The sequence below is a fragment of the Bos grunniens genome, chromosome 5 (genome assembly GCF_055505025.1).
Source record: "Bos grunniens cultivar Pamir isolate PY7600 chromosome 5, Bosgru_T2T1.0, whole genome shotgun sequence".
Classification (NCBI taxonomy): Eukaryota; Metazoa; Chordata; class Mammalia; order Artiodactyla; family Bovidae; genus Bos; species Bos grunniens.
The window spans coordinates 108323640-108341108 of NC_141169.1; the positions used below are offsets into that span (position 1 = coordinate 108323640).

General features: G+C 58.9%; 2 protein-coding genes across 9 annotated transcripts in view; one reads left to right on the plus strand and one right to left on the minus strand.

Moving 5' to 3' along the window:
- DDX11 (DEAD/H-box helicase 11) overlaps positions 1-967 on the plus strand; it is a 32917-nt gene extending 31950 nt beyond the window's left edge. For all 8 annotated transcript variants that reach the window (XM_086402432.1, XM_086402434.1, XM_086402433.1 and 5 more), the window contains one exon: positions 76-967. In XM_086402432.1, coding sequence (XP_086258558.1) covers positions 76-105 — 30 coding nt within the window. In that variant the 3' untranslated portion in view covers positions 106-967. The remainder of the gene's footprint in view (positions 1-75) is intronic.
- LOC147372969 (WASH complex subunit 1) lies at positions 964-16923 on the minus strand. Its single transcript, XM_086402441.1, has 11 exons — positions 16700-16923; positions 13700-13853; positions 4526-4637; positions 4172-4318; positions 3899-4035; positions 3561-3696; positions 3216-3417; positions 2958-3122; positions 2395-2553; positions 1513-1581; positions 964-1401 (listed from the first exon to the last, which is right to left on the minus strand). Exons 2-11 carry the CDS (start codon positions 13846-13848, stop codon positions 1262-1264), a joined length of 1416 nt encoding a protein of 471 aa, XP_086258567.1. The 5' UTR covers positions 13849-13853; positions 16700-16923; the 3' UTR covers positions 964-1261.
- Between the last annotated feature and the right edge of the window lie 546 nt (positions 16924-17469).

Here is a 17469-nt window from a genome sequence, read left to right on the forward strand (position 1 = left end):
CTGCCCTTCTCCTGTCTCCCTGAGACTCTCCCGCCCCTGCCCCAGTCTGGTGTCATGGTCTTTCCCTCTCTGCAGTTCCATCGAGAGAAAGCTGGCCTTTGCTGACTGGTGGTCACACCGCTGCCTGGTCGCCAGGCCCTCCCTTTACCTGCCCATGGGCAACTTCATCATGAGCTTGGTCTGCAGGGATCCTGCCTGAGAAGGGACTGCTGTGGGAGCCCCTTTGGGACTCAGTGGGCTGCCAGGATGCAGGAATAGGTGGACCAGCCAGCAGGAGACAACGAGGCTGACCCCGAAGAAACAGTGACCCCACCATTCCTGGGCTCACCCCCGGGCAGCTGCCCTGCCTGGATGGAGTCTGTCTTCTGCTCATGGGCCCGCTGATTCCTGGCTGGTCTGTGAGCGGCTGTGGAGGCTGCAGCCACCCTGCCCTGGCCTGTTTCGCAGAATCCACATTCTCAGAGGTGAGATGGCTCTTCCAGCCTCTCCCTTTCTCACTGAAATAGCTGTCCCAGACCTTTCACCCTCGGAAACTCAGAATGTTATCCATCCCCACCTCCTGGTGTCTGCAGGGCCGTTCTGCCCCAGCTTCCGGTCCCCTCAGCCACCGTTTCTCTAAGTCCTTAAACTGCTCCCCAACCTCCCGGCTTCACTTCCTCCCACACTGCTGGCCCTCACCTGCCCCTGGCCCTGCCAGCAGGATCCTCCTCCTGGCCTGGCTCCAGGGCCTCCCGCTCAGCCACGGAGCAGACGCCAAGACACCACCTCCCCTGACATCAGCGATTATGCCGAGGGCCATTAGGCTCTCAGCATGGCTATTTTTAGAGACCCTGTGTCCATCAGGGAGACACTTGCCTGTGTGGAAACAGCCCTCCCTCCGTGCAACACCCCCCAGCCACCTAGGCCCCAGCTCCAAGGGGCGTCTGCACAGCTAGGGCTCCTTAATTAAAAGTGCACTGCTGGTTTAGGCTCGCGTCTTGCATCACTTCTTTATTGATTCATGTACTGTTTTACCGCAGTCTCTCTAGGGAGGAGGGGCACACGCTGGTGAAGGGGGCTGGAGCAAAGGCAGAGGTCGCCCCCCGCCACCATGCCTCCCCCTCTCCCCAGTTTGGCCTCCGAAAGCAACCTCCTTGCTCCTTGAAGATCCCAGCAAGAGAGCTGGAGAGTCCTCCATGACCCTGTCCCCCAAGGAGCCGGTTCAGCTGTTGTGCACGGGGGTGTGGTGCACCCAGGGACCTGGGGGAGGGTAAGCCCAGCCCTAGGACTCCCAGTCATCCTCATCTTCCTCGCCCGGGGGCTGTTGTGGGGGAGGCAGGGGCGGGATGGAGTCTGACATCCGGGCGAAGGCTCCCCCTGGCCCCTCGCTGGCCCCGGACCCAGGTCCTTTCCCGGAGATGCCTGGGAGGGCAGACACTGGAGTGAGGAGCTGGTCTGGGGCACCAGGCCACCCAGGCCCTAGAGACCTGAAAACCGTGAGGAAGGAGGCGGTACCGGGGTCCTGCTTCCTACCTTTGCGCCTCATGGCCAGCTTGTTGAAAAGGTCCGACATCAGGTCCCCACCCTGGCTGGTGGCTCTCACTGCAGTGGGAAAGCATGGGGACAAGGTGAAGGCACACAGGGTGGGCTCAGTCCAGCCCATGTGACACCCCGGGGCTCAATCCTGGGGTCCTCTGCACTGTCAAAACCCTGGCCCCTCCACAGCCACCAGGTCACCACAGCTCCTGGAGCACTGGTCAGTGTTACTAGGGAAGCAGGTGACCACTGAGTAACGGAGTCGCCACCGCTCTGAGTCAGGCACAGGGAGTGGAGTCGCCGCGGCCCTGAGATGGGCACAGAGCAGAGTTGCTGCCGCCCTGAGACGGGCACAGGGAGCAGAGTCACCACCTCCCTGAGACGGACACAGGGAGTGGAGTTGCCGCCGCCCTGAGACAGGCACAGAGCTGAGTTGCCGCCACCCTGAGACGGGCACAGAGCTGAGTTGCTGCCGCCCTGAGACGGGCACAGGGAGCAGAGTCACCACTGTCCTGAGACGGGCACAGGGAGCAGCGCTGGACAGAGGAGCCTGCCCGGGGTCCCCGTCCGGTGCTCAGAAGCACAGCAGGGATGACTCAGGGCTGGGATCCCAGAGCACGGCTGCTTTGGGCCCAGACGTGGCATCTGTCAGCACTGGATGCACAGCTGACGTAGCCTGGAGCCTCAAGGGGCCTCGAGAAGTGGGACACAGCCAGGTCCCCGTCTCTAAAAATATCCCTAGTCCCTGTTTCCTTGGACAATTGGCCGAGTCTAAGCAGGCTCCACCACCGGGCAGGAGGGGCCCACACACGCCGGGGCAGCCTGCACAGCCCCTGGAGACGCGGGCAGAGCGCCCTCCCGCAGCGGGTCCAGACTCACCTTGCTCCTGCTCCTTCTGCTTCTTCTTCTCCAGCTTGCGCTCCTTGACACTGCGGAGCTTGGCCTTGCCGATGCCCCCGGCCTGGCGGATGGACTCTAGCAGAGTGGCCCGGCCACTGGAGGGGTCAACCACTTCCTTGGGCGCTCCCTGGACCGGGGCTGAAGGGTGGAAGGTGTGAAGAAGAAAGGCTGCTGGGGTGGAGCCAGGCTGTGGGCCAGCACCACCCAGGGTAGGTGCCGAGGTAGCCTGGGAGACACACCACTGAAGGGTGTGTCTTCACACGCGGGGACTCTCGCTGTATTTTCCATGGTTACTAGCAGCCCTGTCACTGGTTCAAGGGGAATGGGGGTCCAGGCTCCCTCTACCCCAAAGGTTAGAATTTCAGGGCCCCACAGATACCGTTCGGAACCACTACTTTATGAACTTGGGAAAATGTGATTTTGAAATCAGAACTATTCTGAAAATCTAGAATTGATGACCACTTAAGCTACAGAAACCCCTCCAGGGATCCATAAGTTGGAGACGCCCCTCCCCCACCCACACGCCCCAGGACTGCCCCTACCTGAAGGGGATGCACCCCCGCTGTCGTCCCCCCTGGCGGGCTGTCCTGGCGGGGCCTGTGGCGGGGGCGGAGGTGGGGGGACACTCATCAGCACGGCTGGAGCTGGGGGAGGCGGTGGAGGTGGCGGGGGCGGTGGGCGTGCCGTCAGCACCCCATCCTCGAGGTCTGGGACAGAAATCGAGAGTGTCAGGTACCTTAGGAGGCAAGAGGCTGAGCAGGGCAGCGCCCACCCCAGTCCGTCCCCAGCTCTTGGCCCACCTGGCTTGAAGGGCTGGGCCACCTCCGTGTGGAAGGTGGGCAGCTCGGGAATGGCGCCAGGGGCAGAGGGGGCGATGCCAGGGCCCAGATCCGCGCTGTACATGAGGTCGTCGGCCACGCCTGGCAGGTCAGGCAGGTAGCACGGTACGTCGATGTCCGGCACCTGGCCCAGGTCGGGCACGTAGAAGTAGTTCTCTGGGACCTGTGGGTTTGGGAGGGTGAGGAACCTTGGAGGTTCCCAGGCCCCCAAGCACAGCTGGGCGGGTAGGGGGCTCATCAGACCCCTGGTCCAGACAACACTGGGGGGCCACACCTCCCCCACACCCAGGCATTGTCTCCGTCCACCTGCCGCTCCAGCTGCTCTCTCCTGCTGATGGACAAAGGGGCATCGAACAGCTTCTCCTCTGTCTCGGCCCCCAGCATCACGTGGGTCTTGGTGACAGCACCGGCCAGGGGGTCCAGGAAGACGTACTTCTTGTACCTGGAGAAGGCAGAGGGCAGGGGATGCAGCGCCTGTGCTCGGCCCTCGGGCTGGACCACCCTTCTCACATCGCTAGGGCCACAGCTCAAGTCAGGATTATGGCCTCCCAAGCCTTACGAGCTTCCTGGTTCCCGGGCCATAGACTTCTGCTGCACCCGAGCCTGGAGACCCCCCGGTCCCCCGCCCCCTCGCCCCCACTCACAGGTTCTCGGTGGTGTTGAAGAGCAGCAGGGAGCTGACAGAGCTGATGTTGCTGGGGAGCCCGCCCAGCCCTTCCTCAGCCTCGTCTTCAGGCTCCGGCTTGGTGTTCACACACACGGGGAAGAATTTCAGCTTCTCCTGGGGTGTGGGGAGATGGGAATTGACTGAGGGAGGCAAGTTTTGGCTCCAGGCCAAAGTGCTCCCCCCATTCCCCCAGCAGTCAGAATCCTCTGGGGCCTCAGTTCCCCCCAGGGTGCAGGGCACCCCCGTAGACCTGCAGGGCCCGCTCGTCCAGGGGGCGGTGCTTGCTCTGGATCCTGTGGCGGGGACGCCTCTGCAGGCCGGGGTCCTGGGCCCCCATGAAGATGGAGCCGTACTCCTGCAGGCGCTCAGGGGCAGGGTACTTGGCGCTGGAGAACACCTGTGGACACAGGGCGTCTGGTCACTCCTGCTGGGGCCTGAGAAGCTCCAGCCATCCTGGGTTTGGGGTGGAGGGACTGTGGGCAGGAGGAAACCTGAGGGGTAGCGGAAGCAGGGACCCGGCAGCTTCAGAGGCATGGGGAGAGGGGAAAGAAGAGGACTTTGGGGACCACCAACCAGCCAGAGAACAGAGCTACACGTTTGCTACCTTGATGGCTTTCTTGCTGCCCTTGATCTTCTCGATCTTGGCCTGGGCCAAGGACACCCGCTCCCCGATGGCCTGCAGCTGACTCCGGCTGAGCTCTACTCGCTGGGAGATCCTGCCACCAAAAAAAAAAAGGCAAAACAAAAACTAATAACCAGGGCTGGAGGCTCCTCCCCAAGCCCCTGCAGCCTCTGGCCCCCCTTCTGTTTCCAACAGCAAACAGGCGAACGAGGACTCGGGTAAGGGCTTGTGCCTGAATTCTGTGTTTTGGCCACGCCCCACACATGCAGGGTCTTAGTACCCGACCAGGGGTTGAACCCATGCCCCTGCAGTGCAGACACAGTCTTAACCCCTGGACCGCTAGGGAAGCCCTCAGGTAAGGGCTCTTAAAACAGCAATATCCTGCTTGTCAGGGCTGATCCTGGAACTGCCCAAGTGCCCTCGATCAGGACCATCCAATCTGAACGGTCTGGGAACAGACTATATTCCGTTCCCTGGAGCTCTGGGCAGGGACAGGCAATCACCCTGGCACCAAGCTGGCACCTGTACGTGCCACCTGAAAGGATATAGTGCCCACCCACCAGGGCTTTCATTCTCAGGCCCAGGTGAGCAGAGACAGAATCTTCATGACTGACATGGAGGAAATTAGAGCTTAGCGAGGCGGAGCAACAGGCCAGACTGGTCCTGATTCCAGTCCCAGAGCTGTCCATAAGGAACCGCCTGACTCAGGGCAGGTGGCTCTGGGTAAACCCTAGTCCCCATTGAGGTTCTCACAGCTGTGGGTGGGCTGCCAAAGGGCTGTCCCTCCCCTTGCCAGGATTAGCGGGCTCCGGCAACAGGGTACCCTTTTAGTTCCTGAATATGCCCAACGCTGCCTTGTCATACGGCCCAGCCGTCTCCCCCACACGGCTGGTCCTTCACTCCACTCAGCCCCTGGCCAAAGCCTCCCGGAGACAGAGTTTAAAACTCACTGTCACTTTCCAACCCCTAGCAGGCTCTATTGTTACATACTGCCACCTGTCACCATCACAGAGACATCATTTTGCCAACAAAGGTCTGCAGAGTCAAAGCTATTGTTTTTCCAGTAGTCATGCAGGGATGTGAGAGCTGGACCATAAAGGCTGAGCACCAAAGAATTAATGCTTTCCAACTGTGGTGCTGGAGAAGACCTTTGAGAGTCCCTTGGACTGCAAGGAGATCAAACCAGTCAATCCTAAAAGAAGTCAATGTTGAACTGATGCGAAGAGCCAATGCACTGGAAAAGACCCTGTTGCTGGGAAAGACTGAGGGCAAGGGGAGAAGGGGGTGACAGAGGATGAGATGGCTGGATGGCATCAGTGACTCCATGGATGTGAGTCTGCGCAAACTCAGGGAGGTAGTGAAGGACAGGGAAGCCTGGCATACTGTAGTTCATGAGGTCGCAAAGATTGGATATGACTTAGCAACTGAACAAGAACCACCTGTCGCCACGTGTCTCCTGCCTGGGGGCTCCTGCACTTGGGGCTCTGTTCTCTGCTGTGTTCCCAGCACGTGGCACTGTGCCGGGCACCTGAAGGGCTCCTCTGCGGTCACTGAATGGCCAACACCACATGCCCCAAGGTAAATGCACACGCACCTCACTTTCACTATTCAGCAGCACAAGGTTCTTCTCACTTCCCAGGAGCCCCAGCCCACCCCACCAGGGTGCCCTCTGCCCAAGAGCCCCCCTACCTCCAGGAACACCAGCCCCTGACCACGGCCACAGTTGGTGGATGGCAGAAGGGCCCGCGGTCTCTGGTCAGAGATCACATGGCGAGGGAACTCAAGGACTTTTTACCAGCCCTCATCAGCCAGTTTCACAAGCCAGGGTCTCCACCCCGATGAAGTCTCCTTGATTACTCCTGTGGCCGCTCGTGTGCAGGGGCTTGGGGACGCATAGGACGGGCTCCAAGCAGGTACCCAAACCAGCTTAGTTTTCCTTGACAGGCTGGTCTGAGTGGGGCAGCAACGCATACCAGAACAAAAGGCACAGCTTCCTTCCAGGAGATATGGAACCAGTGACCTGTCTGGGCCCACTTTGTGGCAGGGAGGACGGGTTCTCTACTTGCACACAGGCCATCTCCTCTAGTTCCCAGCTCAGCCCCATGCTGCTGGGGGATGAAGCAACCTCACAGTTAACGTAACGGCGGCATAGAGGGTGGACGTCAGAACTGGACACAGACAGAGCCTGCTCTCTGTCTGATTTCTCACAGTTGCAGACATCAAGCTTAACAGTGAGCCCTGGCAAATTTCTGGAATGGATTATTAAATACAGGGTCCTGAGAAATCTGAAATGGAAGAGGTGGATCCCTGGGGCCAGCACTGTTCTAAATTTACAGCGTTTTCTGACAGGGTTATTAGCCTGGTGTATGAGGGGAAAAACCTTACACAGTACAGCCTGAGTCAGCAAGGATGCTGATGGCTTCTCACAAAGTCCTGTGGACGAGATGGAGCTGGGGGCTGGAGAAGAGCACACATAGGAAAAATCAGAGCGAGCCAGGGAACGGCAGCACCTGGAAGGCACCGTGGGCTGATTTCAGTCATGAACAAAGGTCTCTGGAAGGGCCTCGCACAGCTCACCTAGTGCTTGATGAGGAAGCTGGGGTATCCAGTGAGAAGGCCCCCAAAAGGTCTGCATGGCGGAATCAAGACCCACGTGAGCTGAAAGGCCAGGAAAGGTGACACTGATACAGAATGACTATGAAGCTCAGCACTCAGGCTTAAAAAGCCAAGTGCACAAACGCAGCGGATAGAGGTTGAGCAGGAGTTCAGGTGAAGGAGGACCTGACGACTTTGGTCACCTAGGCGCTAATGGCAACCTGGACTAAGGAAGTGAGTGCGTGGAGCACACGGCACCATGTTCCTTTCCCACCTTCTTTCAACAAACAGGACGTCCACTCTCTTGGAGGCACGGCAGAGGAAGCAGAGCCCTGGATTTATGAGCTCATCTCCTGGACATCCCACTCACCCACAGCCGTGTCCCCTTCAAACCAGGTCCACACGTTAAAAGGACCCTGAATTCCCTTCCGGGCTACAGGCTCTGCCTGAGTCACGGTTGCATCACTAGCACCTGGGACAGCGCCTGACCTGGAACACAGCAGCTAGGTAAGACATGACGAGGTAACGAACGTCCAGAGGAGGGTGAGGAGCAAGGTGAGCAGTGAGAAGCTCACGTCATACAAGGTAAGTGAAGGACATTCGGTCTAAAGATGAGATGACTTTGAGAATGTAACTCCCTTCAGATAGCAGAAGACCTCAAGTGCTGTCAGGTGGGAAAGCAATTGTCACTGCAGAGAGTGGGTGCATCAGAGTCCGCAGTGGCGGTGGCAGTGGGTGTGACATGGACGCAGACCTCAGTGCTGCAGAGGAAAGCATCCCCGTAAAGATGAGATGACTGAGAATGTAACTTCCTTCCAATACCAGAAGACCGCCAGTGCTGTCAGGTGGGAAAGCAATTGTCACTGCAGAGAGTGGGTGCATCAGAGTCCGTGGCGGGGGGAGGAGCAGTGTGTGTGACGCGGATGCAGACCTCAGTGCTGCAGAGGAGAACGTCCTCGTAAACCACTGTCTGGCCTGGGAAGCCATCAGACTCCAGCCGGATGCCCACTGTCGGGGTGCTCCGGGGTGGACTCCTGTGAGGGACAGGACGGAAGATGAAATTCCCAGAGTTCTATTCTTATCTAAGTAATGTCCTGCTTGTTGCAAAGGCCTCAGGCAGCCCAGTCTCAGACCAAGGGTGAGAGAAGAGGTTTCAGCTGGCGGGTCATCTCTCCTGATGGCAGGGACAGGCTGGAAGGCAGTGTTGGGAAGGAAGGCCTGCGGGGGCACGTGGGGTGGGGCCCGAGAGCCAGGACTGATCAGCAACATCCACTGTGAACAAGACGGTGCCAAGAGGGTGGCTTGTTTGTTCCTCATCTAGACCCCACGGCTCAGCTTCCAGGCTCATCCCTGCAGCTGCGTCCGCACAGTGTCACCAGGACCCCAGCAGGGAGGGGCAGGCTCAGCGGGTCTGCTCAGAGCCTGGGGCAGAGAGAAATCAGGCAACACACGCCTGTTTCCAAGGAGACAGACAGCTGCCATGTCCCCAAGCCCTGGGGACAGGAGCAGTATGGCCGTGGGCAGGTCACTTAACTGGTCCATGTCCCACCTTCTTCAGATGAGAAGCAAAGCTAGTAACTTCTACATCGGAGAGCTGCCATAAAGGTCAAAGTCAGTGATGTGTGTCTCATGACCCAGACAAGCCAACAAGTCCCCAGAACATGGTCAACACCTGCCTGGACCACCCACAGACTGGGTGGGGTGAGGGGCCCCAGGCAGTGCTGAGTAGACCCGGAGAAGAACATTCCAGACTCCAGACAAGGACACGGCACACTGCAAGGGAGCACCGTGGAGGGCAGAGAGTTCCTCTGCCAGGGCCTGGGGCGTGAGGCGATCAAGGTCAACGAGGCCCCCAGGGGGCCAGGACAGCGCCTGGGCTGCCTGTCCCATCACCTCCGAAGCTGAAGCTGATCCCCACAACCCTCTGTGGAGATCGCCTATGGAACCAGGCAGGCCCAGGGCTCCCTTGGGGCTGCTGATGCTCCCAGCATCATACCAGTCAGCTGCTGGTGGGGGGCGGGGGAAGACCCCCAGCCCTAACTGCCACTTCCCTCCCCTCCCCAGCACCCCGCCATCAGCCCTCTGAGCAGCTCTTGCTTTCCCCTGGATCTTCTCCACTAGCTGGGGTAATTAAGAGCGATCTGCTAATTATGCAGGCGGCTGATTGAGGCCTCCTAACCCTAGGAGGCACCAGGTGCCAATTGGGGGGAGGAGGGGAGCATGGAGGAAGGGGAGAGGATGGAGGAAGTGAGGAGGAAGAGAGGGGAGGGGAGGTGGTGGGGGGAAGGAAGACAAGACAAGGGAAAAGCTCTGCAGAGGGCAAGTGGTCAGGCTGGGGCCGCCGGAAGGGCCGTCTCGAAACCCGCCGTTCACACAGTCCACTGCACTCCTCCTGCAGCCCCTCTGCACGTCATCTAAGTCATGCGGAGCAGGTGACGTCTCTGGGTAGCTATTTTGGGGCTGGCATCTCCCAGGTGACGAGGGGCAGGTGAGGGCGGGAGGTCTGCTAGGCAGGAGAAGAGGTCGGGGAGGGGCTGTGAGGAGCGGTCCGGGCGCCTGCAAGGTCCTTGTCATTCTCTCCAGCTCTGTAGACTTGGCTGCGGCAGAGCAGAGCGGGAGAAGGACCCGGCTCGGAATGCTAATACCCTATGAGCTCACCTGCCTGCAGAGCTGGGCACGGGCTCCAAGGGGGCCAAGGGCTGGGCCTGGGCCTGAACAGAGGGGAGGGGAGGGGAGGCGAGGGGGCTCCTCTCTGCAAGAGGAGTACGTTCAAGGGGAGCGATTCCAAGCTGGGGTCACATCCCCACTGCAAAAGCCCATGAGGACAGAAGAGCCTCAGGCTCGTAGGCAGCTGGGGGATAGGGGGACAGGGCTCGGCATCCCCACTCCTTGTCGTCCCCTCCCCCTCCCCGCCTTCGAACTCGTTCCCAATCTGTCACCATGTCCCATCACCGTTCCCTTTAAAGTGTCTCTTACCCGCCTGCCCTGCACCGCAGCCACCTCCTTGGGCCCTGTGCAGCTGCCTGATGACCCCTCCCAGCTCTCTGTCCCATCACTTCCTGCTCAGAACCCATCCAGGCTCCCAAAGCCCTGCGCTTAAGCTCAAAGCCCCGTCCAGCTGGGAGAAGCCCTCACAGCCCTGATGTGGCCCAGCTCTTCCCTCACCCACTCCTCCCACCAGGGACCGTCCCAGCGTTGGGGGGACATGAGAAGGGCTTGGTGGTGGGGGGCGCAAACACAGAGGCTGACTTTCACTCCATCCTGCAGTGAAGGAGCGGACCGCAGGGACAGTGGCTTCTGGGCTGGGGTGCTCAGGTCCCTGCCGCCCAGGCAGCCTCAAGCCCCTGGCGCCCCTTTCCAGGTCCCATGCAGACCGCATTCCCTACCCCTCAGCAGAACCTGCCCCATGTGGCCCCCCTTCAGGAGGCCTTCCCTGACCCGGGAGCAGGCGGTCATGTTCCTCTCACCATCTGCTCCCTCATTTCATCACAGCCAGCCTCCACTGGGGATGCCACTGCTCCCACAGGCCTGGTCCCCACATTTCAGGTTAAACCCTAGGTTCTGGGGATTAGGCATGTGACCAAGGGCTAGGCCAGCCGCTGTGTTACCCCCACGCTGCCCCAGCCATGGCTCTGGGACCGCCGTGAGGCTGGGGCTTCTGCGGAGGCGCTCTTTCCTGCTGGACCTGAGCTGTGGGCCCACTGGTCCCCTTGCCAGAGCAAGGCCTGTCTGGGAGTGGGGCCAACCCAGAGGCAGCAAGTAGGGAGGGGATGAAAGCAAACCGGTCCTCACGACATCACTGAGCCCTGCAGCTCCAAAGCCTGCTCTGCCGACTGGTTACTTTTGCTTCAGTTGGCTTGGGGAATCTAACTGATAAATGTGCTGCTAAGTCTTGCTCCTCTCTCCTCTGGATCCCCAGGTGCCCACACAGTGCATGCTACACGGCTCAGAATCAGCTCAGCCGGTGGCTCTCCCCTGAGATGACGCAGCCCCTGAGCACAGGGACCACATGGCCATGCACCATCGGTATCCCTCAGTCCCGAACGCCGGGCGCCTGCTGGGAGAGGGGCAGGGCCACCGGAAGTCAGCTGTTTAGGGGAGCACCCTGCCAGCCCTCGGCCTCAACGAGCCCACCACCCCTCCATGTGACATGGCCTTCCTGCCCTCTGCTTCTCCCATCCAGGAGCAGAGGAACCTGGAGATGTCTACAGGAATGGAAAGCACGCTAAGAATCCAGTGCTCCCCTCAGACAGACAGGCACGCAGTCATGGTCCTGGTGAGGAAACACAAGCACCTCTGACGGACTGTTTCACCACGAGGTGCGGGGCGAGGACTCTGGCACTAGTGGCTTTTAAAGGCCTGTGTCCTCTTGCTTAGGTGACCCCTGGATATATTTAGCACCTAACACTTTCTATAACTATTGACAACAGGTAATGGAGGGCTAGCATAGGCGGCAAATGAGCAGAGATGATGTTACCAGATAACAAGAGAGAACATTTACTGGATGCTTACTATACACCAGGCACTTGGGTTCCTTTACACATTTCAATTCATTTCATCTTAACAATGATCCTCTGAGGAAGGCACCATTATCACTGCCATTCTATGGATGGGAACGTTGAGGCTTTATAGGGAGGTTAAGAGCAAGCAAATGGGGAAGCCAGACTGGAGCCAGGAAGTCCGCTCCAGAGTCAACCCCCTTAATGAGGCCCCACTCTCAGTTACATTCACATCCTGGAGAGGCCTGGGGCTGCTGCTGCTAAGTCGCTTCAGTCGTGTCCGACCCTGTGCAACCCCAGAGACGGCAGCCCACAGGCTCCCCTGTCCCTGGGATTCTCCAGGCAAGAACACTGGAGTGCGTTGCCATTTCCTTCTCCAATGCATGAAAGTGAAAAGTGAAAGTGAAGTCGCTCAGTCGTGTCCAACCCTCAGCGACCCCATGGACTGCAGCCTTCCAGGCTCCTCCCTCCATGGGATTTTCCAGGCAAGAGTACTGGAGTGGGGTGCCATCGCCTTCTCCAGGGCCTGGGGCAGCCATGTGCATTAGAAGGCAGCTCAGAGGCATTAGAGTCAAGTGGATCTAACGTTGGGACTCTCCGTCTGGAGACAATGGCCCCATTTTCTGCCTCCACTGGGGAAGGCTTCTGGGAAGAGGTGGGGTTCCAGTTGGTGGAGGAGGAGACTGCACGCTGCAGTGGTGGGGGTCCCTGGTCTGGGATACAAGCAGGGGACAGTGGGGGAGACTTGGCTAGGAGAGGGACCTGAGTCAGGCGGTCAAATGCTCCAGCCGGGGAAGCACAGCGTGGGCATCCAGGGAGAAGCGCTAGCCCATCTTAGTTTGCTCATGACCAGAGAAACAGGACCTTACACAGGACAAAACTAGGGAACCTTTGCAGAAAACAGCAAACACCACGCACACACGTTCAACCAACACTGAATGAAAAATCACAAGAGCCTGAGAGCTGAGCTGGATCAGCGCTAGGGGTACAAACAGCCACCACTCCCCACCCGGGATCACTGAGGAACTGAGGCCACCTGCCAGCCTCACGAAGCCCCTTGCTCCAGCCACACTGGCTTCCACTCAGGCCCCTCTCCACTTTAGTTCATGCCCTTCCTCCTTTCTTGAAGGTTTTCCCCCCAGCCTACCCACTCACGATATCTCCCCTCCCCCAGTCCGGCTTTTCCTCACAAATGTCTTCCCTGACCCTGCAGACCAAGTCAGGCCTCTTATCACAGAGATGGGGTAATTCCAGAGCCTGGAGCTCCAACACCTGGGTGTGACTCCTAGTTCCACCACTCAGGCAAGTCTCCTGACCCTTCCCCCAGAGTTTCCTCATCGACAAGTGGAAATAACAGACGCTCAAACAAAAAGTTGTTGAGGGACTTCTCTGGTGGTCTACGGGCTAAGACTCTGTGCTCCCAGCGCAGAGGGTCTGAGTTTGATCCCTGGTCAGAGAGCTAGATCCCACATGCCGCAACTAAGACCCAGCACGGCCAAATAAATAAATACATATTGAAAAAAAAAAACCGTTCGGAGTGTTGAATGAGTGAGCACACTCAGGTCAAGGGTGGCACACGGTTGATGCGATACAAATGTTAGGTGTTGCAAGACAGTAGAGACTGGCTTTACCACAACTGTAACCAACACTCGACTGATCACTTAGAGTCTGTCTCTGCTGCTGGAGCGGACCCTCCAGCTGGGCAAGGATGCTGCCTTATTAAAGGGCCCAGAGCCTTGCACACAAGAAATGCTGGATAACCAACCATGGGCTGACTGGCAGAACAGGCGAAGGAACAGGGCACCCTAGCAAGGGAACAGCAGTTGGGAGAGTCATACCCCCGCCAGGGCCCGTGGGTGCATGGGGAGCCCCAGGGCTAAGCGGGATGGTAAACAGTGAGCGCTTACAAGAAAAAGTTCTAAGCAGGGCACCCAGCTTGGCCCCCTGGGCACAGGGAAGCCAGCTGGGTCCCCCTCAGGACCGAGAGTCACCACAGAGGTGCTCCGAGAGGATGCCTTTGGGACTGGCGAGACGACTGCCCGGGCCAGGGAGCAGCACCCACCTGCTGAAGATGTCTCCGGAGACCTTCTGGAGGTACTGCAGGGCATCCGCCACCTGCTGGATGGCCTCCTCTCGCCGCAGGTCTGGCTGAATGAGGGGCACTGCATAGGTCTGACCGGCCAAGGAATGCTGGGTCCCCGTGGGGGTCATGGTGCCTGGGGGAGAGAAGGGAGCATCAGGACCCCCCTATACTTGCTCACACCCACCCGGCACAGGGCCAGGTGCAGGAGAAGAGCATGCACGCAGCCCCCGATCCCAATGGTCTGCACGGCTTCAGCCTGGGTGGCAGTCGGGGGGCTCCCAGGAGCTGCTGTTCTGCCAATGCTGGTTGAGTGAACAAGGGAAACTGTAAGGACCAGAGACGGACACAAGGCATCAGAGGGCACTGACTGGCTGCCACAAGGTGGGTGCATGGTACCTGGCTAGGTGCCCCTGCCCTGCCTCATCTCACCTCAACCTCCCAAGCCTGGATGAACAATAAAGAAACCGTGGCTGCGGAGTGAAAAAGAGGGATGGACTGCAGGGCAGCGGGGAATTGCCTGTGTCTACTGCCGGGTACTAGCAAATGGCACCGGTTCTGCAAGAGCACAGAAAATATGGACTCTGGGTTCTTCCTCTTCTGGTCCCTGGGACCAGCTCCCGAGAAAGGACAGGCAATGGCGGGAGGCAGGGATGTCCGGCTTCTGCTCTCCCAGATTAGAGCTGCGCGTGGGGTGGGGGGAGGCAAGAGGAAGGAAGGACACATGGGAGGTGGACGGGAAGGAAAAACCCTCCTTCGAACTGCAAGAGGAGGGCAGAGTCAGTCTATTTATACTGGCTTTAATTAACTCCGCTCCCTGGTGCCACCAAAGCAGCAATCACTGCAGACGGCACTGATGTGATTGGCAAGAGAGGCATCGGGCAGAATATTAAGGCACCAAGCCCCTATAAATAGGCCTAATCATGGCCCCTCGGTAGAAGACCGTGAAGAAGACATTAATCAGCTTGGCACCATGGCCCAGACCTGCTCTCCTAGGTTGCAACAGAAGTGTGGGTGGGGCTGGGTAAGTCAGTCCAGGGTGGGTTTAGGAGGCTTTTTTGAGCTTCAAGTCCTGTGTGACCTGGGTTAAGTTGCTTGCCTTCTCTGAATCTCTGATTCTTTCCACTTCTCATCCCACAGACTGAGAATGGCACTGCCCTCTGAAAAGTGGTTATGCTCAATGCTTCACACCAATATCCTCACCATGCTGGAGCTTACTCCTTCTCGCCCTTTGCTGGCTTCCCCCACTCTTCCTTCCACCCAGCTTGTTCTCTCCTACCCTTCCGAGGCCAGCACTCTTCCTGGTCTGAGATGACCAGTCTGCTCTCCAAGCCTTTCTCCAGTGGTGAACACCGCAGCTTCCTACACCTGAGCCTGCCTAGCACCCTCGTCAGGATTCTCGGAGTAACTCCTCACCTCCCCACCTCTCCTCCCATCATCAAGTGACCAAAGTGGAGCCAACTGATCCCAAACCACCCCCACCCCTGCCCCTCTTTGCATTTGCAGTGATGCAGCTCTGCTGGGCATCCCAGCTTAGTTCAGTAGCTCAGTTTTCCCACCTGTAAGACAGAGGGAGGAAAAGGCAGAAAGAAGGTACTTTCTGTGCTCATCTTGAGATGCACTTCTCATGGTCAGTCACCCACCTAATGTGTGTCTGTCCACGCACCAGGGGGTGCAACAGGCACAAAGCCCCCCGGGAAGGAAACGGCAAGTCTGTCAAAGAACTCAGAGCCTGAGTACAGGTGTCCAGAGCTTTTACTCATTCTGTCTAACAACTATCTGATCAACTATCAGGCACTGGTCCTGACCACAACGGAGAAGAATAAGACGCTATGCTAGCTGTGAAGACAGCCTGGAAAACAATTAAACAGTAGGTTTAATGCTCTAATCCAGCTGTGAACCCAGTGCTAGGGGACAATGAGGAAGGAGCAAGTGGGGTCAGGGAGTCTGGAAAAGCTCTTGGCAGAAGCTGTGTCTCCCTACCAGGCCTGGGAGAGAGGGCAGGGAGAGCACCCCACGGAGAAGGGGCAGCTGAACAAAGGTGTGTAGGGAAGAGCAAGTGGTTTGGGCAGGGAAGATAAAACCATCCTTGGAGGAGGAGCAGAAAGACAGTGGCCAGACTGTGAAAAACACTGATGGCAAGGAGTACGATTGGAGCCTCAGATCTGCCATCCGGTATAGGGGCCACAAGCTACAGGGCTCCTGAGCACCTGAAATAAGCGATGCTCGTCTGAATGTAGATGGAGTCGAAGTGTAAAATACACACCGAATTTCATACTTCCTACCAAAACGAAGAAAATATCTCATTAAAAATTTAAATACTGATGACATCGTTGAAAAGACCATACTTTAAACACAGTGGGCTAAGAAAAGTGTATTACTAAGTTAATTTCGCTCTTCCCTTTTAAAGTCACACATGTAACTCGTAGTTTCTTGCACAGTATTTTTTTCCTTGACGGCGGACGCTACCTTTGACTCTACGGCTTAGAGAATCTTGGTGAACACTGTGGATTCTCAAAGGAGAGTGAACATACAGCAAATCGACTCTCACAAATTCTGCTTTTACAATAAATTTGCAAGTGTTGGCATACCGACACCAGCTGCGGGCAGGAACCCAGGCAGGGTTATAGCGGTGTGGGGTCAACCAGGGGCCGGGAGGGACGGCCACAAAGGGAGGGTTCTGAGAGCCGGGCCAGTGGTGGGCAGGCCCGCGGGGCGGGAGCCGGGCCCTCCTCGCAAACCGATCGGGGTTCCCCGGGGCCCCGGGTCGGGGAAGGGGGAGCGGCGACGGCGCGTACGGAGGCCCAGTCCGGACCCAGCGGACTGACGCACGGCCAGTTGGCGTCCGAGGCGGAAGTCACCCTGCCCGGGCCTCCCGGCCGGCGTCCCCTGAGGCCGCTCCCGCCTCAGTCCGTCCCCTCGGCGACCCGCCCCCAACACCCCCTCTCCGTCCCGCCATCCCAGCCAGGCCTGCGCCCTCACCTGCGTTACGCCCGCCGCTTCCGCGACGCGACGCGCCGGGCCCCCGCAGCCGCCCGCTCCGCCTCCTGGGTGATCCCGGCCCGGAGCTCCGGCCCCGCCTCCAGCCGTCAGTTCCGCCGGCTACGCGCCGCGGGTCTGGGCCCCCAGCAGCCGCCGGTCCCCTCAGCACCTCCTTGCCGGGCGGCCAGACGCGACCCCCACACAGCCCCGCCCCCGTGCCCTCTGCCCCCTCTCCCCGCGCAGCCGCTCCCTTCGCCGCGCGGCCCCGCCCCCCGCGGCCCCGCCCCTCGGCCCCGCCCCCGCGCGGCCCCCGCCCCCCCGGTCCCGCTCCACCCACTTCTCTGTGATGCACTTGATTGTGTCTTTCTCTGCCCGTGTTTTCTGGGCTTGGCCTCTGCTGGCCGAGCTCCCCAGAGTCCGCCCAGTGCCCGCCCTCCCTTAGATAGTAAATGCCAGACACAGAAGGACCACGCTGTGCGAAGTGCCCCATAGCCGCCAGATCCAAACAGAACCAGAGCTGTGGTTGCGGTGGAAGCGTTATGGTTTAATGGGTTCAGAGCTCCTGACCGTCTGTCCTGGACTACACTTTAGTCAGGCTCCTCTGAATCCTCTTCCCAACTAGGCCTCCACTTGCGTAGCCCAGTTTTAGCAAGAATCCTGTCACTCGATTTAGCCAGAAACCTCCGCCCTCTTATCTGGCCAAATTCCTTCCTCCCTTACCCGCCACCTGCCCCCCCATCCCTGTCCCCAGGTGATGTCCCACCCCTCAC

Bases quoted from the DNA above. Each gene is read 5' to 3' on its own strand.
- LOC147372969 (XM_086402441.1), bottom strand. From the start codon at position 13,848: ATGACCCCCACGGGGACCCAGCATTCCTTGGCCGGTCAGACCTATGCA. The intron at 4,319-4,525 runs GTAGCAAACGTG...CTGTGTCCACAG, and splicing joins GCAGCAAGAAAGCCATCAAG to GTGTTCTCCAGCGCCAAGTA. The intron at 3,123-3,215 runs GTGGGCCAAGAG...TTTCTGTCCCAG, and splicing joins GGCCCAGCCCTTCAAGCCAG to ACCTCGAGGATGGGGTGCTG.